Source organism: Dermochelys coriacea, chromosome 17, assembly GCF_009764565.3.
Source record: "Dermochelys coriacea isolate rDerCor1 chromosome 17, rDerCor1.pri.v4, whole genome shotgun sequence".
In the NCBI taxonomy this organism is placed as follows: Eukaryota; Metazoa; Chordata; order Testudines; family Dermochelyidae; genus Dermochelys; species Dermochelys coriacea.
The window spans coordinates 7,858,014-7,884,682 of record NC_050084.1 but is presented as its reverse complement, the minus strand read 5'-3'; the positions used below and the strand labels follow the sequence as shown (position 1 = coordinate 7,884,682).

General features: G+C 43.5%; 1 protein-coding gene across 3 annotated transcripts in view; it reads left to right on the top strand.

Moving 5' to 3' along the window:
• Positions 1-26,669, top strand: part of ACACA (acetyl-CoA carboxylase alpha) — a 186,415-nt gene that overhangs the window by 108,140 nt on the left and 51,606 nt on the right. For all 3 annotated transcript variants that reach the window (XM_038375923.2, XM_043499553.1, XM_038375920.2), the window contains 5 exons: positions 4,379-4,648; positions 5,018-5,115; positions 6,353-6,473; positions 6,976-7,086; positions 26,440-26,583. In XM_038375923.2, coding sequence (XP_038231851.1) covers positions 4,379-4,648; positions 5,018-5,115; positions 6,353-6,473; positions 6,976-7,086; positions 26,440-26,583 — 744 coding nt within the window. The remainder of the gene's footprint in view (positions 1-4,378; positions 4,649-5,017; positions 5,116-6,352; positions 6,474-6,975; positions 7,087-26,439; positions 26,584-26,669) is intronic.

Here is a 26,669-nt window from a genome sequence, read left to right as displayed (position 1 = left end):
GAGATGTGATTGTGTAACCATGAAGACTCTAAGAGGGTAATGCTGTATGTTATTTGTCAGCAAACTTTTAAAAAAAAAACTCTCAGCCCTGGTAGGGACATTTTCAGAGAGCCATGTCCAGGTTTCTGAATTTAAAAATAAATACATTAAAATTAAGCATGGTAAAAAGTTCATGTGATCGAACGTCATCCTTGTGCTGAGAGAAATAGAGTGAAATAACATGATTGCCATGGCTCATAAACGCCAATGCTGATGAATAGCAAGCTGTTCTAGTTTACATTAGATTTTGTGTCAACTACATTTTCTTGAGGAATTACTGAACATGGTAGAAAGGGTCTTGCAGCTTCCCCCCAGGGTCCCTACCATTTGCATCCGTGTCCCATCACTTCTTGTATCTGCTGTGCTATTGTGAGAGAGAATGGAATCATAGTTTCTTCCCATTCCCTTTGGTATCTGTTGTCAACAGCTCTGACTGCCACTGGCAGTCAATTTGTAACTGAATCAGTGTGTGTATTACTGTTCACATTGATAGCACAATTAATGTTGAAGTCAATTTTGGTGTTAATTTTAGGTCATGATTAGTGTTGACACTGTGTGTCAAACTAATGACATTTTAGCATCATGAAAATGAACATTAGTTAATATCTCGTTTTTACTACCTGCTAACGGTTACATTAAGCCAAGATCTCTTGGGATAGGGTGTGTATAAAATTATATATAGGAAACGTGTGCATGTAATATATATGTGTAATGGTATTCCGCATTGCTGGTGTTACTCAGGGAGCAAATGACATCTAAGCACTGCATCCTAATCACAGTTCGGAGCACCAGAAATAATGATCGCTTCTGATCGGAGGCTGTGAATAATTCATCTGGTTTGATTTTCACGTTCTGTCCAGTGATACTTTTCAAACCAAATGTGTTTCTACAGAAGAATAATGGCCCCACTTCTTATGGAAATACTGTGGCACAAATCATTTCACCAACATAAAAACAGTTAAATAAGACGGTTCTTGTTTTTATTCAACCCCACCCCCGCTCTCTCTCTCTCTCTCTCCCTTGTGCTGCGTGTGCTGGGGATCGAAGTGTGGCAAGACAAGCACTTCCAAACTGCTCTGGCTGTTTTCAAGATCCTATTTTTAAACCCCTCGCCATCACCCCATAATTGTTCTGACAGCACTCTTAGGTGATTAGCTCAGCCTGCCTAATTAACCTGTGAACTCTCCCTTTTTGGCGTGCTGCCGTTAAGTTAAAAACCACATTTTTTTTTCTCTAAAATAGAAAGCTCTCCCTTCCTACCCATAAATTTAAACAGCATATGAACCTTTCAAAGAAAAAAAATCCTTGGCTATCCCCTGTGTTTTTTATTATTAGCCAACTAACACTGATGACCGTATGTGTTGGGGAATCAAAAAGAGATGTGAAATAGTATAGTGGCACATTTGTGCTTTTTTATAGCATATGTTTGTTTCTGACTTTTTCATTATAAAACTGTTTTCAAGAGTATATATATAGTGACTTGGATATGAAAATTCATTGTGACCTAGTTATATAATACTACTCTAATACTCTACAGCCATGGGGCAAAGAGAATTTGAGGTAAGGATGTGCATTGCAGATGCAGAACCCCAGGTTGAGAAGCAAATCCAGTGCTTCTGTTCTGAGTTGTTTTGTATTGGTAGGAAGTATTTTGAGTATGGAGGCATCTGTTCTAACATACAGAAATCATTGACTTGATCTCACATCCAGGGAGGGAGCATGGGACTTGACAGTTAGGACTCTTGGTTGGAAGCTGGCTCTGACATTGGACCACTGAGAGACTAGGAGCAAGACAATTTAATTAATTCCTGTGGGCCTCAGCTTACCCATCTGTAAACTGAGGATAGTAATATCTTATCTTTGCGAAGCACATTATGAGCCATAGTGTGTGTGATCCTGTTTCCCTCTTTTGACTGGCCACAGGGAGGATTAAGGACCTAGTTTTACTGAAAGCTAACAAAGCTGCTCCTGTAGCTTGCGTGGTTTTGTGCTTGTGTGTTGGTGCTTAAGATTCCAGGTTTCATCCCTGCTAATGACCTTAGTCTGGTTGTAGCCAGGGCAGCCGTGGTTTGTTACACGAGGGTAGATATCTGTGCAAAATATTAGTATTTCATATGTCTTCTCTTGGAAGAAGTTTACAGTCCAATGTGTGTGCCACTTTTTACGAAAAGAAAACAAAAGGGAGTCTGGGGAAATATCTCCCCAGAGTTAAAACTGGGATTTCTGCCTTATTTGGCATGGAGGCTGGCCTCAGAACTTTTTGGGAAATGCCCACTTCAAGTTTTTAGTTATGATATTAATGAGGAAATCATGGTTTGTTTTTTTTAAACTGTCTGAAATATAATGGAGGATTGAACTGATCTATGGCCAAACTTTGTGTTTTTAAATTAAACTACCTGTGAGAGGGATGCCTTCTTGGGCAGCCCACAATGTCTTTGGGCTAATCCCGAAGTCTTTAACTTGGTGCTTACTCATTTTGATGATGATGATGACGATGATTTATTGTAAGTGTGCCCATCTTAAGTGCCAGATCCTGAGGTACTTAAATTCAGCCCATGACCACTCTCCCTGTAATTGTGAGGCCAGGAGGACAAAGATGATAAGTTGCAAGGTTTGGGGGTGGAGGTGGTTGCTGCTGAAATTGAAAAGGGAAATGCTATGGCTGCCTGGATTTATTTTCGATCAATAAGCTTGCCCTTTGGGCTCCTAGTAAGTTGTCCATGTGATCCTTGTTGTCTTTGCTTAGGCTCAGAGGTCTTTGGGGTGGTCAGCAGCTGCAGCAACTTGTTGTATAGCATTAAGGCTTTTCATTAATTTAGCAACAAGATTGGTATTTGAGCAAAACATCCAGCTGACCTTTTGGGGTTTATGCTCCTGTCTCTGTAACTGATGCATATCTCTCACCTCTAAACACTCTGCAGTTTGATGCTGAAACTTACTTGTACATCAGCAAATATTCAGAAACAACAACATAATTACCCACCTCCTGCCCCCAGTGCTGTATCAGTTAAAATGAGTGAATGAAATGGAGCCCACAGAAAGGTGCACAGAAAGCTCCAACTTTCTGTTCGCCTGCGATCCCAGCTATTGAAAGGGAGGAGAAGGGAAAGGAGCTGTCAGATAGCTCTGATGGTTTTGGATAGCTGCCTGCATTTTCTCCAATGATCCTTTGATTAATTGCTCTGTTGGGCTTTTTTTTTTTTTATGAAGCTATTAGTGTATCTTATTGCAGACGTTGATTGGATCTTGTCTGTGTATTGTGCCCATTTTGATTTGTATTAAACAGCACATATCTATTTGCTACTTCTCTCCCCCCCCCATCCCACCCCCCTTCTAGTTCATAATGCTCAGAATCCCAAGTATCAGCAATGAGAGCTTCACCGATACTGATTGCAGTGGATGTGCAATTGGTTTGAGGAATGTGTACTCAGCTTACAATCCTTGGGCCAGCCGAGATTGGGTGAAGCATGTGGCTTTCTAGGCTGCTATTTACATCTGTTAATGGCGCTCCTTGATGGCCAGCTCCCCAGTGCGATTATACACAGAGGCTAAGAGGTGAGAGAGATGCAGGCTCCAGAAGTTACTCATCTCCATTAGGCAGGACCAGGAGAGATCATCTGGTGATTTAAAAAGAAAAAGAGAGAGAGAGAGAGAGAAATACTCAATAAAAGCAGATTATTTATACAGATGAGCTTGCAAAGTCAGGCTGGAGGCGAAAGAGCTGCACCAATGTCTGTGGAAAGCAAGGGGACAGAGACAAAGAAATGGAGGAGCAAGGTGGAAAACAAAAGTAGAGATAGTTGTGAAATAAAGGGATTAAAGCAACGGGCAACGAGAGATGGAAAGGAGCTGATGAGTGTTATAGGCCAGGAGTCATTCTGAAATGTGATTGACTGGGTGGCCCTGAAGAGATGGCAGGGACTCCTGTAAACAAACTGCACTGAAACAGAATGCTTTAACTAACCCCGGGTCCTCTGTGACGCAGAATAAACTCAGCGAGAAGAGAGAAGAATCTTGTAGGATGTGTCTCAGAGCTATGGTAAATCCCTGAATGGATTATCTAGAATAGATGGTAAAGGGAGAAACTGAATGTCTTGGGTGGGAAGAATGCAGCAACATGGGGAAATGTGTTCCAGTGGCTGTGGTGGCAAGTTGAAGACTGGTTTTGTAGTCCTTATTCCAGCACTACTCTCAGTGAAGAATGCAGATTGGGAACCTTTATTGAGATCACATATCCACAGTGCTGTTCTTTGTGGTTCCTCACATACAATGCATGATTATCATCATTAGTATTGGAATATTTATATTTGAAACTTGCCCCCCCTTTGTGTGACCACAGATTGGCATGGTGGCTTGGAAAATTACCCTCAAGAGCCCCGAGTGCCCAGATGGCCGTGATATCATAGTCATTGGCAATGACATTACGTATCGAATAGGGTCCTTTGGGCCCCAAGAGGACCTGCTGTTCCTTAGGGCTTCTGAACTTGCTCGCACGGAGGGTATCCCACGAATTTATGTGGCTGCTAACAGCGGAGCAAGGATTGGTTTGGCTGAGGAGATTCGTCACATGTTTCATGTTGCCTGGGAAGACCCCGATGACCCTTATAAAGTAAGTAGGCGCTCGATCTCAGAGTTATCGTGCAGTAGCAGAACTATGGGATGTTCCACAGGCTAGTCTTATTTACTCTAGCCAGTCCCTCTTCACAGAGGCGAGCTAAAGCTCTGCCAGACATTTAGGCCCAAAGTCAGCCTTGGCTCTGGCTCATTAATTAGCAGAGTTACACCAAGGATGAATTCAGGCCCGATTTTCAGAGGTTCTGGGCATCCTTGACCTCAGCTGAAGCTGCAGGTGCTGAAAACCCCCTATTATTACCCCTTCTGGGTAAATACATCTCTTGGAAAGGTTTCTTTTTTTGGGTTGGGCCACAGGAGGGATTCATTGATGAGAATGAGTAAAACTAATTATTTGTCCCCACAGGGTTATAAATACTTGTACCTAATTCCTCAAGATTATAAGAAAGTTAGTGCCCTGAACTCAGTTCATTGTGAGCATGTGGAGGACGAAGGAGAATCCAGGTAAACTGTTGGGTCTAATCCTGCTTCATTTTGGATGGATATATATATGAGGGACACCTGTCAATTCCTTGTGTGTTTTCTCTTGTCTAGGCACCAGGGCATCCTGTAGCGCCCAGTCTCATAACACATTTTGCCCCATTATTACATATGGATTGTAGAACTAGAACAGGATAAAATGTTGTATCTTGAAATGCCTTATCAAATGTAGTAGACCAAATATTTTTTCTATTACATTAGTGCTTAGAAGCCCCTATCATGGAGCAGGGCCCCAATGTGCTAGGCACTGTATAAACACAAAACACTAAGATGGTCCTGCCCCCAAAGAGTTTACAGTCTGAGTAAGGGAAGTGCCTTCTCAGCTGGAAACACTTGGTAGTGACAAGAGAACCCATTCAAGTGAATTTTTATCCCATTTACATTCAATGGCATGGGGTGCAGCTGCAGAACTGTCCTTTCCAAAAGGTTCAGTTTCCCACATACACATCTATTCTAGGCATCAGACAGCACCTGCCCCCAGCGAGGTCACTTTTACTGGGGGGGGCATCACAAGTGTTGAGAATTAGAAAGGAGACACTGAGATTCTTAATGTGAGGCTGTAGGTGGAAGGAGGGGGGATATGCCTGGAGAGAAAAATGAGGATGGGCTGTAAAAGAACAGGAAGGAGAGAGGAGCTTGGGAGCAGGAATTAGAGAGAGAGGCAGGCCTCAATTCGGCGAAGCACTTAAGCACATGCTTAAGCTCTTTTCTGAATCAGAGCCTCATGGAACAGAGAGAGGTTAAGACAGGACTGGAGAAGGAAAGGCATGAAAGAGGAAAGTAAAGAGAAGGTAGTAGCTTAATTATAATTTCTCATTCTCTCCCAATTTTTTTTCTTTTGGTCCCATTCCCTTCATTGCTTGCCCCTTTCCCCATAATCAGCTGGATCTCCTAATCTGCAGAGACAACCAAGGAACATTTCTCACTGGAGCTCAGTGTTGCTCCAGAAATTTGTCAGTAACCTGTGCAGCTCAGTCAGCATTTCTTCCCTGTGGTGCTGCTTTGGCTATCAGTGTGTAAGCCTGTTCCTTGGTGTTCAGCAAGGCAGTGGGTTGAGCTGGTATATAAATCCTGGCCAGTTTCTGCTCACTACTGTTTGCAGCCTTAATGATATTTAGTCATTTTCCACATTCTTAGCAGTGAATTGGTTTGTCAAATCCATTGGATCTTGTGTCTCAAAGTCTGTATGTCTCCTGCTCAGGTATAAGATAACCGATATTATTGGGAAGGAAGAAGGACTTGGAGTGGAGAACCTCCGAGGATCTGGGATGATTGCAGGAGAATCATCATTAGCCTATGAGGATATTATCACCATCAACCTGGTAATCCCCAACTGCTTTCTCTTCTTGCAACTTCATCTCCTATTTCAGCTGAAAATTTGACAGTGGCGTTCAGAACGTACATCTAGGGTCAGACCAACAGCTGATATAAATTGCCATATTCCTGTGGATTTAGTGGAGCTATACCAATTAACAGCAGTGGAGGATCTGGCTGCTAAAATGTTTTCTTTTTGAAACAGTGAGGTGCATTTCAGAGTACGTTTTTAAATGCATTTGAAAAGCGAAGAAGCTCTAGTTTGCCTTAATGGTCTGTTCAATTAACAAGCTATTGCTTTATTTTATTTTATTTTGTTTTGTTTTATAAAACACATTCATCATTCATTTTTAAATGAAAGTGTAGGTTCTGGAGCACAGTTCTGCAGTAAGGGGCAGATTCTGTGGCCACAGAATACACAGGAGCCTGAAGTAAACACACCAGACTGCTTGGGTCGATGCATTTTTGGAGGTACAATAGGATATGACGCAAATTTGATTTGATTTTTAGGTAACGTGTCGGGCGATTGGAATTGGGGCCTATCTTGTCCGGCTAGGACAGAGGACTATCCAAGTAGAGAACTCCCATATCATCCTGACTGGAGCTGGAGCCCTCAACAAAGTAAGTTGCATGCATCAGAATTCAGTTTTGATCATGCTCTTTGGTGTTGACTGTGTGAAATGAATGCGTGCTTCTGTGGGACAAGCCTTTTCTCGCACAACCCACCCCGTCTACGATTGGCATGGTTTGGCCCATTTCTTGTCTGTAGAAAAGCCACAGACTGTATGGATCAGGGAGACTGAAGTCCCTTCTCAATCCTATGGACAGTGCCTCCAGTCCAGAGCTGAGTGATGGGGCAGTATGTAGGATGCTTGCACTACTGCTACCTGTGTTGCCCCTGTTTTGTGGCTAGAGGAGTTCAATCTCCAGGACTGTCACTTTTGCACCTAAATTCACTTAAAGAAAATAAAATCGAATGTGATTTATAGGAATGTTGTATTTGTGCTGAGAGAATGTGTCCTCCCCAGACCATAATCTAATCTAATATTGCCATTGTCTGCCTGAATCCAGTCCATGTTTTCCATAGACAGCATTCTGCTACATGGCAGTTCCTGTTTGGCGTGTGCTCTAGCGCAGGTTTTCTCTCTCTCTGACTTGCTTGTGAGTCTGTTCTTGGCTGCTGTCTGTGTGCGCACAGTGGACAGAATGTTGAAACAGAACAGATGTGTTTAAATGCATTCCCCCAATAGGGCTGAGGAAATGTAATAGTTGGAGGTTTGCAAACCTCTCCCGTTTTTTCTTTTTTTCTGTTCATATAATTAGTCCATTTGAGCAATTTTTTGTTTAATTGAAACCCATGGTGATTTTTTACAAGGATGACCCAGTGGATAAAAAAAATCAGACATAATGTAACCAGTGACTATGATGGTCAAAGAGATACTGACCCATTTTGAAAGGCTTTGTATTCAGTCTTCCATTGACTTCAGTGGGCTCATGCTAGATTGCCTATGTTATATAACTGATGCATTAAGTACCCCCTCCCCCCCAAAGATGCATTAGGGGAAGGTCCTGAGACTGAGTCCCTTGATCAAGAGGGCCCAGTCATGAAGGAGCAGGTGAACCCTGTACATGCAATGTGATGATTGTTGAATCATCACATCACATGCTGGGCTGTGCTAGCCAGCCTCGCTTACTTGGTAGCTCAAACTCTTGAGAGAGTGGAAAAGAAGTTGGGATGGGCAGTTGGGTCAATAGGGCCTTTTCAGAAGGCAGAATGTTTCCAGGATTCTTAGTTTGGAGGAGTGACATTTTGGAAGGTGTGAGTCCCAATCACCCTTAATCCCCTTCCCCAGGGTGTTGTGTTAATATTGATGGAGTGCTTTAGCATGTTCATGTGGGAGGGGTTGTGTTAATAATGATTATTATTAAAGGGATGGGGCAGTTGGGTATCTCAGTTATTTTAGTGTCTTTTTTTAAAACTTTAAGCTGCAAGGAAACGTATTCACTTCCACTGCACCAAATGGCTTATGTTTCTTCCTAAGACATGATTGTCCTTCTCTGCTGCCCCAGCTCCATTAATATCATGACCCCCCCAACTCCCAGCCCATAACCCAGCATGAGCTGTGGCCACTCTGCTACTGTTCCTCCCGTCGAGGGCTTTGTTTACATGGATGTGAGGATTGCGCAGGCCTGAGTATGTGTCTCCATTGTGCAGCTTTGTGCTTGGATGGTTGAGCACAAGCTGTGTTTCGGTGTTTCAAGGCTTGTCTGGCAAATAATGGCCACTACAAGGAAAATAGTCTCTCATTGGATAATTGCACTGAATAAAGAGGGCTTTGCAGAGAATTAAGCTGTGTTCCTGTCACCTCCGGGACATTCCAGCCTGAGCAAGCTCTTTCACAGGCACACCAGTGGAGGAGCGAGAGGTGCTTTAAGATTCTTTTAAAAAAGATGAGCAAATTTGGTGCTCACTGAAGTGTCATATGTTGCCTGGTTCTAGCATTCGGTGCAGGCAGGTGCTGTGCAAGCTTCCCCAGGTGACACTGCCAATGCACTTAGCCCTCATCATCTGTTCTATTCTATCTAGGTTCTTATACTGCACCCATTACCGTGTTAGCTGAACACTTGATAGTTCAGTGTCTCCCCTTGTTATTCTACTCCAGTGGGTCCCGCCAGCTCTGGCAGTGGTAAAGTTGTACCTGAAACTAAACCATGTATCTGAAAACTCCTGACTTTTGGGAGGCTTGGAATCTAGACTCGCACCTGAATTTGGAGTAGTGTGACTCCCTGATAACTATGATTCTGATTCTCCTATCTCTGCTGTTCCAGTCATGGACCTCTTGAACAGGGACAGCTGTGTATGTGAGCTACGTGGGACATGGATAAATGTCCACTGGGGCTTAAACTGAGATGACCAAACCCATTCCACTTGAGATTTTAAACAGGTTTTGAACTAAGAGTCAAAGGCTAATTCTCTTAAATCTCTGTACCACCAGAGCAGTGGCTGTTTCAGATTTATGCTCAGTATCCCACCTCTTATGTGCAGAGGAGAGAAACAGTTTGCCCTTGAATTCCAGAGGGAGAATTCATTTGAATTTTCCTTTGGCTGATAGGCCGTGCACCCATTACCCAGGGACTGATTAAACAGGATCTTCCTTGTAGCAGTGGAGAAACTACTTTGTGGCATGAAGTATCCTGTTTGTTTTGATCTTTGCTTATATGACACTCTAGAAGGAACTTTTTTATCAGTATTAGTTTTGCCTTTCAGTGATAAGCAAGTGAGACTTACTGATGCTACTTATGTGGGATGGCTGGATTGAGGAGTACCCTTTGGAGCAAAAACAAAGCATTTCCTTGTCAGAGTTACAATAAAAGATTTACATCATCCTTTGCTCCAGTCGAGAGAGCTAGTGATTATGGAATTTAGGTGCTCACATACATTGGTGACTGACACCAACATAAGAACCTAGATAGATTAAAAAGACGCTGCTTCTTTGCATTACAGCTGGGAGTGAAAATTTTCCAACGTAGTCAAATGCAAGTAATTCTTCGTCTTTTTGCTATCAACTGTCAGCCACGTATTCCTGGAGATTTGGGATGGAATTTACAGTACTAACTTCCATGCTAGTGTTTTTTGTAGGTGATAACAGTTACTTACGTGCACTTTCATATGTACGTACATACACACAGTTTTCAAAATGTCGTCTTCCTCTCCTGGCTCTAAATGTTCACTTTGCTTCTTGGGTAATAAGCTGCATATGGAGATTCTCACAGACATGAAAGTGTCTTGGCTTCCAGAGAAGCAGCATTTTTGCCTGGAAGGTTGTTTCATTTGATTCGTGCTACAAAACACTGGGATCTTTTTCATTTAAAAAAAAATCATGAAAAATAAAACATACTACCTCATCTGTTGCTGATCTTGTTCGTTTTAATTAGGTAGAGCCAGCCCCAACGGTTGGGTGTAGAGGGAAAGGTCTAGCTGCCAAAAGCAAGCTGCAGCCTGTAACTTAGACAATGGATTGAAATACATTATCATTTTTAGCTGAAGGGAATGATCAGTTCTGGAGGTTATCTAATCATGTGCTGGCTGCTTTGCTATGTCCGTGTCAGTGCTCTTTAAGTATGAACTCAAATCACCATAAGACACCAGATTTTGTGCAGATTCATTAAGGATGCTATCAACCTCTTCGCCTACCAGATGTGAAAAAGGAAACTGTACCACAGCTTCTCTTTATCCCTCCCCCCCGCATCATGATGAATCTGCCTTCATTTACAGCCCAGACTCATATGATGAAAAAAATTGGGAAGGATGCTATGTGTGGGGGTTCTAGGACCATGTCTTTTCTGTACCCCCTTTTGTCTTCCCCATTGAGCATCAGGAAGCGGTGGGGAGGTGGAAATGACATTTTATTCCGTGTGTGTGTGTGTGTGTGTGTGTGTGTGTGTGTGTGTGTGTGTGAGCGCATTGACCCCCCTGAAAATTGAAATAATGATAATGCGCATCTCCTGACTGCATCAAAGTATCAGCACATCAAAAGCCAGGAGGCATGAAATGCAAATGATAAAGTGAAAGCAGATGGATTGTGCATGATCGCCTGATGCCCAATGAATTTTAAAAGGTGCCAGTTCACATGGGGAGAAGGGCTGAAATAAACACGTTATCCCTGCAATATTTTTTTTGTTCTTGCTGCTCACTCCTGACAATATTTTTTCACACTTCAGCGAGCACCCACTCCATCTCTCTCTCTCTCTCTTTCTCTCTCCCTCTCTTTCTCCGTCTACCTCGCACACGTCTCGGGTCATGTCGCTGCAGCTCCGGTGGAAATAATAAGATATAAACCACGAGGTTGTTATTTGCATAGAAATAGCATGGAGCCCCAGGCAGCATGGGAGAAGGACACAGAGATCATTTGTCTAAAATTTTAATGAAAACTTTTGCTGAGGCAGATTTTTTTTTTTAAAACTTTTCCTTCCTCCCTCCCTTTCCCTCCCTTCCCCCACCTTCCTTTCCTCGTCACTGGCCTAACATGGTGCGATTTCAAATGAGATAGATGACATGCTGCCTGTCGTACTGGTGGAATGCAGTAACATGTAAATTACAGTTTGTTTCCCTTTTAATAGAAGTAAGGCTGAAGAGCCTTGCACTCCTAATTTAATGCATTGCATACATGGCTCAAGCCTTTATAACTGCACTCCATTTCAGTGCACACCTGATGTTCCCAATCCTTAGCTGACCTGCTTATAATTAGTTTGCATCTCTGTGGTTTTTTTCTTCTTCTAATGGGATTCTTGGCATTTTGACTGTTTTTGTTAATGTAAACAGTGATGTACAGTGAGGTCTTAGCTATGGACTTGAGTTGGGGGGGCATTAATGGAGGCTAGGCCGGGGCTTGAGAATTGGGCCGAGACTTTCAAAAGTGACTAGTGATTTGAAATGCCTCAGTTAGTGGGGTGCTTCCTTGGGACACCTTAAGGGGTGCTGATTTTCACTGGGAGGGTGCTCAGTATTTTCTGAAACCTTTGGTTCCTAGATGCTGTGGTAATGGGGACATGACCATTTAAGACAGAGTAGGACCAGGAGTGAAGAGTCAATTGGGCAGGAATGTGAACAGGTGTACTGAATTATGCAACATCCAGAGTGGGAACATTAGCAACTGCCATAAGCATTACACCAATGATCCATCTAGTCCAGAATCCCATCTCCCACCAGGGTCAGTATCCCATAGTAGAGAACTGTGGAATAATCTGCCTAGAGAGGAAGTTTCTTCCTGACTCCCATGACGTAGAGGTTGGCTTGTGCCCTGAAGCCTGAGAGATTTATATCCGTTTCATAGATGAGAATAAAAAGATTAGAACTTTGGGGTATCTATATCTATATATAAACATTGAATCTATTTTTTTTAAAACCCATTGACTTTTTTGCTGAAAGCTAGACCTATGTGAACTGTAGCCCTTTAGCTTGGGAGGAAGGGGAGATGTTCATGTCAACTTTACTTGCTTCTGATCCATGTGACATCTGCTCCACAACTCACACCTGCTGGGAATCTGGCCCTTAAATTCTATTTCTGGCTCTGCCACTGATTCACTCTGTGACCCCAGGGAAATGGGAATGTTTGCAGTGGTCACAAAACCAGAGGGTCTTTTGAAAGCAAACGTTTTAAAACAACTCAGGGTTCTCCTAGAATATTTGCAAGGGCTGACTGTTTAGTGGGCAGATGATACCCTGACATGGGATGTCCTGCACTTGATGTGGTTAGTGCCTGGTAAAGTGCTGAGTGATCACAGCTACCACAAAGTGAATCATTACTCTGTGGCTGGTTAGGTTGTTGTAGTCATCACTTGATTTTTTTTTTTTGATTTTTTTTTAAACTGTCTTTGGTCCAGGCTTCCTAGATGGGAATTTCTCCTACTTCCAGGAAACGAGGATGGAATGACAGTGCTCTGCTCTGTATATCCTTACAAATAACTTAAGTTCTAGGAGTCCCTTTGTTACAACAATGGCTAAAACACTCCTCCCTGCCCTCAAAGGTGCACCTCTTCCTTTTGAAGTTCTTTGCTTGTCTGTTTCCCTTATTGTATTTGCTTTATACCAGACCTATCCCGATCAGATAGCACAGTAGATGATCCTAACAAGGAAGCAAAGAAACCACAAGTCCTTTTTCCAAAGGAGTATTTTTCTTTTACTTTGAGGCATGTTGATACTTTTCCCTCTTAAGGAAAGGTTCCTGAGCCTTGCAAACGAGAGACCTTAGCACAGTCTTTCCTGGAACTCATAATAAATGCTGAAATTGACTAATAGTCAGCATTGCAAAAGCACTGCACTGCACATTTGAGCCCAATTTCAAAAGCCCCAGAATTGATATAACAGAAGGATGGGAGAATTGCTGGTCTCGACTGCAGTGCATTGGCTGAGCAGTGTGCAGGAGTCTTGACAACGTTTGCTTGAGCTGGGCATAAGTCATTCCCTGAATTCACTCAATTAAAATAAATAATCAACATGAATTGCTGAAACTGAAGTAAGTTCTGATCACATACCAAAGATAAGGGAGAGTAGAAAAAAATGGCTTCTTCTGCAATTTTATTACATGCTTTCAATGAAGTTTAGGTTAGTCCCTAAATTATGGTATAGTTATAGAGAAAATAAAAAAAGCATCCATATTTAGTGTCTAGCAAGAGCAGGATTCAGATATATGGAGATTCATTGGATACTAGATTAATAAAACGGCCTTTCATGTCTGGACATCCTAACATCCTAACCCTAAATCTCTCTGATGTTACGTACAGGTCCATGAGCAGCGCACTTAGCTGCTTTATTTTTTTATTTTTTTTTCACCATGGAATGCGTGCAGATATGTTGAGTCACCTGCATGCCAAAGGAGTTCCCAGTGGGTAGAGCAGTGACCAAGAAATTTGCATCAGCTCTGGGCAGTATTCGTATTGTATGGTTAAATACCTTGAGATGCTCATTATACTTACCAGGCTAGTGAATTTGTATGGCAGCATCTCCTAATGCACATTATCAGACCTGCTTGCTGGTATATCATAGGCTTTATGTTACTAACAATTAGTAGAGATTCTCTTTTAGAATCTCTCATAGTTCTGCAGGAGAATCTGAATTCTGTCCCCATCAAATTCCAAATGCTCTAGTGGGCTAACAATCCGATACATTATCTTTTCGTTTCTGTGAAATAGTGTGTGTGCACAAATAGTTTTTTCTTTATTTTAACAAGTGCTAATCTCGTTGGTTTGGTCTGTCATGAAGATCCAAAATTTAACTTGATTTGTATTATTTTAAAAGAAAGAACTACTAGGCAGGTGTAGGAGCTTTTACCTGGCCAATGTAATCTGCTGTCAGCACATAGGTGTAAGGAAAATGGATGGACAGTCAGAAACAAATGCAAAATGTTTAAAACAAAACTGAAAATCAGGACAGAGGGTCAGAAGATCTGGGCTTTAGATCCATTTCTGCCACTGACTTGCTGTGTGACCTTGGATATGTCATTTAACCTTTCTGCAAAATGAGGACAATAAGAGTTACCCAATTTGCAGGAGCGGTTGACAGCTTAATTCATTAATAATTTATTTGTAAAGTACATTTTAATCCTCAGATGAACAGTGTTACACATATAAGATCATTATTTAGAGTTACATGGAGAGGAGCACCTGCCAGCCCTGCTGCATTTACAGTCCAGCCAACATTTTGCATATTCCTCCTGCTTTATGAGGATTTGTTACTTGGCTGTGAAAATTCACTCCAAAACTGAACTGTGCCTGCAAGGACTTGGCCTTGGAATGATCTTATTTTAAGTATCTGTTCAGATGCTGCATTTTACAGCTTGAAAAGTCCAATAATCTCCCCCCAACAAATTAAAAACCAGCAGTTTCTGAGCATGCCGATTTGTTTGGGTTTTTCTTCAACTCCAATTAAAAAGGCTTCAGGGGTGCGGGAGAGAGATGAATGGAAACTTTACAGTTTGGTAAGTCACAATTTGCATTTTGAACATCTTAGAAATAAACTTAGAAAGAAGGAAGAATGCCACTGCATGTCCGATGACCTTTCTTGAACGCAGCTTTTATTAACACAGACACCATGCACAGGCATGGCAAAGCCATTAACATGATAGGCATCAGATTGTGTCAAGATAGGGTAGTATTTGTGTCAATCATGTGCCTAAGAATGAGTCCCTAGGGACTTGTTGATACAACCGGACATAATAGCTCTGAGGATTGGTTTGACAATCTGCATTTAAAAAAAAAATCCCTAACAACCCCTTTGCATACATCCATAAAAGAACATCCCTGCATTTTAGACTCATCTCTGAATTGTCCTAACTTTGGTGGGTTGACGTCAGAGCAGTGTTGTGATTTCCATGTAGTTCTGTGAAGTTTAATTTGGGGCAGTCTAGGGCAATACATTTGAGATAAGACAAGATAGCTTTATCTGGTTGTCTCAGTCCCCATAATGTGGGGTGATTGAGCGTCTCTGCTTCAGAGGGCCCTGCAACTGGACTCGCAGGTGGTGTTGGATGTCAAGATTGGCAGAACTTTGTGGGAGGCCAGGGCTTGAACCACCGGGTGAGCTCTGGGTCAGGATTTGAGAGGAATAGGCTGAGCGGCTCTTCTGGTGCTGTGCCCACACACAAGTGTAGCAGGCCAGGACTGATGTTCGTTGGCAGAGCTGTGCAGGGAGGAAAAGGAAGTTTACACTGTCTGTCTTGTACCAGTGCTCAATCTTTCAGTATCACAAGCACTCTTACTTACCCTCCAATTTCACAGTGTGAAAAAAAAAAAAAAAAACCTCCTTTGGATATATTATTGTCAGTTTAGGGGAGAGCGGGGTTTGGTTTTTTGGTTTTTTGTTTGCATGGTTTGGTTTGGTTTGGTGTTTTTGCTTTAAAATATGGACTGTGCAAAGCTCTTTTCCTGAGAAACGAGGCAGGGATGTCTTGGTGTCTGCTCAAGTTGACTCCAGTCTTGGGATTAGATCAAAGCAATCATGTGAGAGCAATCATGTGAGTTAGAACAGCAAGTGCCATCCCTGTCATTCAAAGAAGCATTATAATTATTAATGCATGATATGAATCTTTCTGGAGTGGCGCAGCAAGACTATTAGGCGGATACGTATGGGCGCAGTGTGTTTGAGAATGCTAATCAAAGAGGGCCTAAGAAATGTCAAACGGAAATTGACACTCCACCAGCATTAAACATTAGTCAGTACCTCTTGTGAATCTCACCAAGGTTACCCTGTTCTTGGCTCAGGGTGGTGGGGGAAGGAGGAGGGGCTGCTGGCTCTGTGTCTTGGATGGATGCATTAGAGGATGCTGTGGGAGCAACGGAATGATTTGCTGACGGAGGGCATTTTGGTCACTCAACCATCTTGGAACAGGTGCAGAAACTCAGTGTGCTACTGAACTGCACTGCACCTCTCCACCGTAGACAGTCATTACTCTCAGTCCCAGCAAAGTCAATTTGTGTTGGGAGTACGAATCTGAGTACAGCTCAGGCAAGAGAGCCAAAATCAATTACACAGTGTTGGTAATAGGGGGAGAGAGTGTCTTGTTCTTTTTAAATCACCCCCTTGAGGGGCACTGGAAGCTTTTCCTTTTTAGGTAGATTGGGTGCCTGTTGTATTGGCCCACTAGGTGTATGTTGCAGTTGGCCCCCTTGGTAACACAAAGGTTCTCAGGTCTCTGCAGAGTAATGAACATAAGCAGGACAGATGCTTGGACTTCAGGCAAATTCAGGTATTTTCAAAAAAAAAATAAACGCCTATCTCCATTTATTCAGTTTATTTTTAATTGCCTTGTTTTAAGTGGTTATATTTGTGTATTGTTCCCATTAGAGACGATTTACATTCCAGACATCCCATTACCAGTCCCTTTATGTTTGCTGAGGGAAGAAAGTTTAATAGATTTCTGTTGACTTTTTAATTTTCCTTTTCACAAATATCTATCACTCTTAATATGGAGCCCTATTAGTACATCTGTAGGTGTATAAAGCTGGGCAGATACCTGCATGTATATGTGGATGTTTATTCCTGTGAATAGGGACTGCTACCTCTAGCATACTGGCCCACATTCTCCCTACCTGAATTTCTCTCTGTAGTTTCCAGTGAACATGTTGTATAGTGTTGCTGTGCTTTTTTAACCAGTTCCCACATTTCACCCCAGTGATGACTGCATTACAGGGACGGGTGGCCTTCAGGGAACATCTTCATCGCAAAGTTGTGTGATTGGCATCCAGGTGTGCTGAGTCTGGGTGTGCATAGCCACACTGCAAAGCCATACCTGAATCACTGTCTCCTCACTGGTGCTATACATGAGTGTTGCTAGTTGGAGGCATAGCTGATGGTTCTTTATGCTGCAGTAAGCTCAGTCACTCTGATTCTTGCTCAGTGAGTTGTGAGAGAACTTCTCTGTCCTTCTGGGCACACGACTATTGGTACTAGCCTGCATCCTTCCTGCAAAGTGGATGGGTTACCAGCACAAGTTGAAGTGATGTCTACACCTGACTCGGGTCAGCTGACTCAGGCTCACGGGGCTTGGGCTGTGGGGCTATAAAATTGCAATGTAGATGTTCAGGCTCGGGCTGGAGCCTGGGCTCTGAGCCCCTGCGAGGGAAGAGGGTCTCAGAGCCCTGGCTCCATCCCAAGCCCGAATGTCTACACTGCTATTTCTAGCCCTGCAGCCTAAGTCAGCTGACCTGGGCTCTGAAATTCGCTGCCCCAGGTATTTTTCTCGCAGTGTAGACACACCCCTAGTGTGGGTTAAAAGCACTACCAGATGCTGATTGGAGGGGTTTGTGCGTGAATGAGGAGACTAGGAACAGCTCCTGAGAAAGAGCCCGAGGGTAGGTCTACACTGCAAAAAAACCAAACAAAAACCCCCACCCACCCAACCAACCTGTGGCTGCGAGTCTCAGCACCCAGGTCAACAGACTTGAGCTCGCACGATGGGCTAAAAATAGCAGTGTAGACATTCTTGCTCAGCTGGAGCCTAGGCTTCTGGCGCTCTGCACAGAGGGTATAATAGGCAGGGTGGCACGACTGCCTCTCCAGTTCCTTCTTACTGCCACACCGGAACCCTCCACTGATCCCTTCTCTTCTTCCTGTAATGTATACATTCATATGTATTAGTCTTAGGTTTTTGATGCTCGTTAGTGTTTTGATCATTTCCAAAGGAACTTAGGTTATGCCCAGGATACCAGGTTTCAAAAACTGCAGTCTCCTGCTCCTGGTTTTGTCTAGTCAGCGACAACCACCAGAACTGCCTCTCCTGCCTGAGAGGAATTCATATCTTCACTAAGTGCAGTATCTGCTGATCTTTTCCCAGACGAACATAACAAACACAAGAACTCTGGCTTCAAAAACACCTTATAGCGTGTGCAGTGAAGCCCTAGTCAGGTGCAGGCTGAGGAGACCCCGTCCCCTGTATGTCAGCCAGGAGCGTGCCTCCTAGTACTGCACTGGAGTCCAGAGTGAAAAAGAGAGAAGGGAAAGACCCTTCATCTGAGAGCAAGGGATACTCACACAAATGTAAAACCAGATCCACTCCTGAGACCTCCTAAGAGGAGAAATCCCTCCCTGACCTGTCCAAGGTGAGTCTTCATGCCCGAGCCGCAGGGACTTAGCGGTATCCAGTAAAATGAAACCCTAGAACCTGAAGGACTGGGAACCACCGGTGCCCTCAAAACCCATCAGGTTGGAGACTCATTCATTGATGATACTGCTATGACCCTGTGACAAACTGCCATTGACCTCTACTCCGGTGGGATGGAATGACAAGAGATATCCTCCGAAGGGGCTGGAGACTTTTACCACTCTGTGGGTTTGGGAGGATGAGGATATTCACTAATCTTCCTCGTTATAGGGATCAATCCTCACCAGAGAGACTCTAACACCAGTGGGAATTGAGGATTCTGAACCGAGTCTACCTCCTAACCCATCCACTAACCACAGTTTCCCGTCAATGGGATTGATGGAGCCGGATCTGACCTTTTCATTGCTGGAACAGTCAGACGTAGTGGTAGAACCAGATTCTCTCTACCTTGAGCCCCGAAGGGATCAGCAATCTCCTGGAAGCAGGCTCAGGCACACAAACAAGGACTGCTTCCTCAGGACTGGTGGCACCAAATGCCTTGGGCACTGCTGCAACATACTTTTGATCCCTCATCTGGCCTTATTGGGGCCCATGGGATCCCTGTGCATGGTACCTGGAATCCATGGGATCCAACAGGGAGTCAGATCACCTGTCTACTACAAGAGGTCAACCAGAACCTCTCCCCTAGCTTGAGGAAGATGAGCTGCTATTGCCAGCACCCCCAGGGATATCATCCTCATCACCTGATGAGGTAGTTGCTCCAGCCTCACCACCTCCCCCAGATGATCATAGACCATTTCAAGAGGTGTTACGGAGAATGGCGCAAGAGCTCCTAATCTCCTTAGAAGGAGGTCCACTACTTTCGACATAAGCTCCTGGCTATACTACAGCCTCCGGAATCCAATTGGGTTGCATTTTCTGTAAATTAAGCTGTACTAAACCTGGCAAGGTCTGTACAGCACATGGCCTTTCCCTGTGCCCCTACCACCAAGAGGGCAGAAAAGCAATAATTTGCCCTGACTAAGGGAGTGGAGTTCTTGCTCACCCATCCTGCCTCGAACTCCTGGATGGTTCAGGCAGCCACGGAAAGATCCAGACATCATCATCCAAAGGCCAACCCCCGCAAATAAGGAGGCCAGGCACCTAGATCTTATGGAGAGGAAGTCTACCAGCCCTCCGCATGACTTGAAGAGGTGTCCCTGTTTGATATTTGCAGGGCAGCTACATGGCGTTCCATCCTCACATTCACCTAACTGCCCTGCAAATATCAAATGGGCATCTTGGAGAGATGCTACTGTCCCAAAGGACGCATCAGCAGAGGAGTCTTGGACCCAGACATCCTTTGGGACAGCTGTTCTACCAGCAGCTATATCACTGGCATCCTCCCATCTCCCTCCTCTCTGAGTACTGCTTGTCAGTCACCCACAGTGAGACACACCTAGGGACCAGCACTCAAAGAAGAAAGGGAAGTTACTTACCTGATTGTAATGAGATGTGTGCTCCCTGTCTGTATCCCACTGCCTGCCCTCTTACCCCGTTGCTTCGGATCACGACAAGATTCATGGTAGAGAAAAAACTGGAGAGGTGGTCGGTCCGCCCCATCCCTTATGTCTTTTGGTGTGAGCACAAGGAGAGCATGGGCACAGGAGTGGACCAACGCACACTGCTTGCAAGAACTTTTTGGTCTCAGGCACATGGAGTCCATGCGTACTCTCGGTGTAATGCAGAGAGGGATTGCACATCTCAAAAAACTTCAGTTACAGTAAGGTACTTAACTTCCCTTTGCTGCAGTTATGTGGTCTGTGTGCTGCCTCCTCCCCACTTGTCCTCAAGCATCCAAGTTTATTTCCTCTCTTCCCACGCCCTTGCTCCCCCCCCCACCCCCAATCCAACTCCACCATCACCAATGCTGGCGCCTGGATTTGCAGTCAGCAACCATCTCCTATAACTATCAGGCTGTCAGCTTTGCAGCCCCCCCTCCACCTCCCACCTCCCCCATCACTCACCAGAGGAAAAAGAGAGCTGGAGCCAGAGCTTGAAATATATCATGCAATAGTGTATCATGAATTTCTTGTGAATCACAGTGGAGAAACAGGTTTATTTATTTCAGAGACTTTAAATCAATATAAAGTAGGTCTCTTAGTTCTGAAGCTGGGATGGAGTGTGAAAAAATGAGCCCATTGTACTCTTAAAACTTTGGGGAAAGGAGATGACAGCTATATAATTCCATTTACCAGGCACTAGGGGCTTTAATGTGAAGGTGACAGGGAGCTCTTTGTGCATTTAGAGCACCATATCTTCTAAATAAAAGATCTGTAGACTTGATAGTGGAGCATAGCTCTGACTTTAATAATCTCCAGACATTAGACCGAGCCAATATGTTCCCAAGTCAGAAAGATCCCCCACTGAACGCTCGTAAATTAAAAGTGCAGGCACTGCACACGTTCATAGATTAGAAATGCAAGAGCTGCAATCGGTTTCCAACAGGAAGCCCAGAAAGAGAGGAGGGAGGTGTTCATGCCACCATGTGAACAGGATAAAGACTCAAGAAACAGAGTGTTTAGAAGCACAGCTCTCAGCTCTTCATCGTTTCGAGGGACATGCTTCGTGTTGGCATCCTAACCAAGATTTGTTCTCTTGTACCCAGATGCCATTTATCCCATCATCTAATAAGTTCATGTGCAGAGCAGAAGTGCTGAGTGATAAAAATGAAAGCTGTAAGATGTGCTAAGGCTCAACCACAAATAATGGTACCTGAATGTAACGCTGTCCTCAGGAGCCAAAAAATCTTACCGCGTTATAGGTGAAACCGCGTTGTATTGAACTTGCTTTGATCCACTGGAGCGCGCAGCCCCCCCCCCCCCGGAGCGCTGCTTTATCGCGTTGTATCAGAATTCGTGTTACATATGGTCACGTTATATTGGGGTAGAGGTGTACTTTGGCTTTAAGTCAGTGAAATGTGAATTTTTGTGAGACCCTTATTTTGATCATTTCTCATGTGTTTATTAATGCTGCTAGCTATCGTGTATGTCTTTTTCCAATTCTAATTTCTAACACACACTATATAAGCTGTGGGATATAAATTACCATTATTAATATTATTTGTATAAAATGCAGTGTTCAATTCTTATACAAGCACACGCGCACACAGGCTGTAGTGTGAACATAATAGCAGGTTCAAGCACAATATTTAAGGTTGCCATAATTTTTTCCATTCTAGCCCTGTGTTCTCAGTTCCTCAGATCTTTCATCTTTGCTCACACACACAGGCCACTAAGTTTTCAGCAAAACTAGTTTTATAGTTAACTGCCTCGGTGAGTAACAGCTCAGTTGTTGGAAAGGTGTCTAAGGAAGGCTGCTGGCTGTTAAGATTTAGAGTGCATGGGTGCTGGCAAAATTAACATACCTATTTTAGAGAACATGACATTTATACTAACGTTGAAGGGGAATTTTCAAAGAAGTGAAGGGCAGTTAGGTTCCCAATTCCCCTTGTGCTTTTGAAAATCTCCCCCAAAGTCAATATAGATACTAATTCATTTTCATAATGGTCCATTAAATAAGTAGAAAAGATTGAAATAGATACTACATATGTATCTAAGGTTGTAATATAAAATACTACATTATCTGAGAAATAGTATTTGTTCATGTAATTAAAGGCTGTATTGTAATGCATGCAACATTAGATTTGGCATTTCCTTTTGAGTACTTAATTGTGCAACCGTAATGTTCTGTTAATGTACAGTTTTTTTGTATAGAGCCTATTCAATAGTTTACTACTTAGCCATATGAAAGGTCTGTCTTAAATTAGTGAAAATATGGGGCTCTGGGTGGCTTAAAGAGTTAGCACTGGTATGTGGAGCCTTTTACATCTAGTTTGCCTTTCTGAATTTGGACAGATCTGTAGTGACCAGAAGTCATTTCCGTCTCAAGGCCTGTATGAATGAGTTGGTCTCAGTCCAGTTTCTAGATTATTTGTCATGGATGTGCTATGAGAAGCATTGTGATGGTATTGATGGGATGGCTATTAGTGTAAACAAAATCAGACTTGTTAACTAATACCCCTCCTAGATCAAGGGATCAGCTATCTGCTGCTCCTTAGAAATGCCACATCTGAGCTGCTGTATCAGAAAGCTGTAATTATATATAAAATGCAAAGACATTGAGATAGAAAGCAGGGGATCAAGTGCAGCCTGGCCCCTGCCTAGAAACATCAGAAAGGGAAGGTGCTTCTGTTACTGGCAGCTATGGGCCATCTCTGCATTAGTCACTCACTCCCCATAGCTTCTTTTCCCCCCTTATTGCAGAGTGTGTGGGAAAGGGGCAGGGGTGGGATTGAGGAGGGGGACACAGCCTTCTGATTTTTGTAGCACTTTCACTTTCTTTTAGTGTTGGGATCCAGTAAATTTTAATTTTAAGCGGACAGTCTGGTTTCAGAAGTTCGTTGTCTAATGCTTCCTTGTTAGTGACTATTCTGCTCTGATTATCTGCGTTATCAAATTAAGCATAAAAAGAGATGTTAGAAGTACCAGTATGCAATTATATCTGTATAATATGCACTTGCTTTTTAAAAATCAGAGCCATCATCATTTGCCACTCCTCCTTATTTCTCCGTGCTTTCCCTGCGTCCAATGGCTGCTGGGCTTGGAAGCTAGGTTTTCTACTGGTCCCTTAAGTGCTTGGAAACCTCTCCTCCTAGGAAGTAGCCTCTGTGCAAAGTTAACTCTTCCTTGAACATGGTCAGATCCATAAAACTTCTGCTCACCATAAGGCTAATGATGCTGGCTGGTGCTGCCCTGACTTTCTCTTGAATAAGATGCTCCAGTCACCACCACTTCCTTCGTAGGGTATTTTAAAGCCACCTGCTTGGCTTGTCACAGAACCTCCGTTGTTGGTGTTTGCTTTTTTGAATGGGCATGTTTCGGTTTTGGATACACAACTTGTTCCTAAGCAGCCTTTTGCACACAGGCTTCTGTAGCATTGTCTGTCTAAATTATCTATCAGCTTTTCTAAAGCGCATTAGTGTCTTTGCTGCCCGTGTGTCCCATTGAAGAACACCCCTAATTGCACAGGCATTGGTATTGTACTTCTCTAGTCATTTCATTCTGCTTCACCCTTGCACATTTTCTTGCAGAAACATTTATACAGTAATATACACTGCCCCATTTAAAATTGTTAATTGGAGATTGAATTACTTGTCAGCCTTTAAAAATGTAGTCCTCTCAGGTCAGAGATGAGGTAGTTAGCAGGGCTAAATGGATGAGCTATTGCATTAATTTTTTCTCAAGCCAAATGATCATTGTCTATAAGCTGGCTAGCCCCTCCGTGCCTTTTAACCTCTGGCACCTTAGCTGAAATCCAGTCTGAAGCCATATATGTGAAATGAGTAGGCAGATTCTCTGCTCATTTGCAAGTAGATAGGAGAAAACACACAAAAGAAGTGGGGGAAGATGGAGTCCAGCGGTTGGATGCCTAAGTGCCAGGTTGCATGCTGGGAGACCGATTCCACACACCCACCCACCCCGTGAGTATATGCTTCCTGTAGTGCCAGGAACGTGGTAGGGTAGTTTATGTAGTTTGCTTTGTGCTGGTGGTTAAACCAGAATTTAATTTTCTTTTAAAGATTGCGTATACTCAAATTACTCATCCCTCCCATGGCACTCAATTCATAGGTTTGTGCATGCCCATGTGTGTACATACATGTAGTGTGGCACACAAATTAGGTGAGCTACCATTCATCAATATTACTTTATATGCATCTGGGAATCATGATGCCTCTGCTGACAAATACACTGATAAGTAAATATGGCCCTCACTCAGTATTACACAATGATTTCAATGGCACAGAGCCTCCCAATGCTCTGCCACTTCACTCAAATGTCTGGAGCACTCGGGAAAAGGAACTGCATATTTATCTTGATCTCCAAAAAGGGATTTAAGGGCAAGAGCAGGCAGTATATTAGACTGTTTTCATTGCCTGTCAGCAGCAGTAAACCTGAGCTGTCTACAGTGTCTCTAGATAAGCAGTGGCCCATTTTGCATGTACGTACGTTTGCATTCATTTGAAGATAGGGAGTTTAAATTCTTTTTATTTTTATTTTTCTCCGTGGAAGGTGTTAGCTGGACTTGTGTCTCATATCTGGAGGCCAGTCTTTTTTCCTGTCCCATAACCTATATCTTCATTCCTGGCTTCTCAGTTTGTGGGGGTAAAATGCAGATCATGGCACAAGATTTTTCTTGTGTGTGTGTATGGGGAAGATAAAGGGAAGTGGGAGCCAGGAATTCCATAGTTCAAATCCCGTTTTTTACATTGACTGCCAAGCTGTTGGGCAGGTTTCTTAACTCTTCTGTCTTGGTTTCCCTGTGTGTAAAATTTGGATAATATCCTTCTCACATGGGTTTAACGAGGATTAATTACTGTTTGTAAAGAATTCTGATGTCTGCCCCTCCATGCTCCAGAGGCATGTGAGCTTGCACCGGGCAAATGGGCGCAGATCTCAGAGGTTTCCAGACCCCAGCTATGGTCAATTGTTGCCATGAAGAGTAAGATCGGAGTACTTTAGCTTAGTTTTATGATCTACAAAAACTTTAGTACTTATGCATGCTATCTAGATGAATCGAAATCCCAGCTCTTGGCCAAATCCTGAGAGGTACCGAGTGCTGGCAGCTCCCATGGAAGTTAACAGGAGCTGCAGTGTTGCTGAGGGTATCTGCCCTTCTGAAATTGACCACCAATACTTAACTCTAATTCTAGTCAGGCACATACATGCAACAAACCACAGAATAATAGAATCATTTCAACAACTTTTTATTGTAAAGGGGACTTTAAAATAATTAAGCCCCCTACTAATTTCCCTGAAATCTTTCTGAACGAGATAGGTTATGTTCCCTATGGGAAGTTTTAGAACTTAAGTCATTTGCATTCATGAAGATGAAACCAGATCTGAACCTCACTTCCTCAGTGACAATGCTGCCCTAATGACTTAAATTTGCTTCTGTCTCTGGATTTCTCCCCCAGCCCACAGCCCCCTTTCCCCCCAAACTAGCTGTTTGGGGCCAGGGGTGGAGGGATTGGTTTGAATTTGTTTTAGATCTAAATGAAACAGGTAGGTAATGCCCTCTGCCTGTTAGAAAGACTCGAGCCATAAAAATAACAAACGGCATGTATTTGCTAGAATGTCAAAGTTATGAGTTTATTTTGTAATGATGTGCTCCTGCCTTCATGAGGTAAACTGGCTGTGGCAGAGGTGTTATTAGTAATATGGACTCAGTGGAGCAGAAAGCCGAGTGACCGAGAGATCAGTGTATCAGTCAGTGAGAGGGCAAATGGAAAGAGACAGCAGGAGAATGAGAAAAGAGCTGCAGTGCCTGGGCTGAGATTAGAGATGGAGTCTCGGAAGAGAATTGAAAGTCCAGCAGTCACAGTCTTATTCTTCCTGCCCCCTCCAAGGAGGCACCGGGTCTTTGTCTATGCTCACGTTCTGTACTGGGTTTTGTGCAGGGCTGTGGTTTTTCCCCCTTAAAGGCCTAAATGTGTCAGTTCCACTTCTGTGTTTTACACAAGGGAAGCTTGGGTCTAGTGAACTGAACTCTGGAGACCTGGGTTCTAGTCCCAGCTCTGCCACTCTCTGGCTCTGTAACTGAAGGCAAGTCGTGTAACAGATGGGGAAAACTGAGGCAGGGGAAATAAAAGGTGACGGGAGAGTGAATGTTTATATAGCACTCGGGGTCTAGAGAAGGTTCAGGTATTTATTACTGCTGCTGTTCAAAGAGCTGCCCCAGCAATGACTGTTAGAGTGGTAGAAGTGAAATGCACACACGGGCATGGGACAGGCTGAATAGAGGCTCTTTGTTACCCTTTCTGTTCCCCTTCTGAAAGGTGCTCGGACGGGAGGTGTACACCTCAAACAACCAGCTGGGTGGGGTCCAGATCATGCACAACAATGGTGTGACGCACAGCACTGTGAGTGACGATTTTGAAGGCATCTACACCATTCTGCAGTGGCTGTCCTATATGCCCAAGGTAAGTCTTGTTGGTGCAGAAATGCAAGGTGCATTGCCTATACTGGCTAATGGCATTCACTTAACTCAGTTCTTTGGGGCACTGCA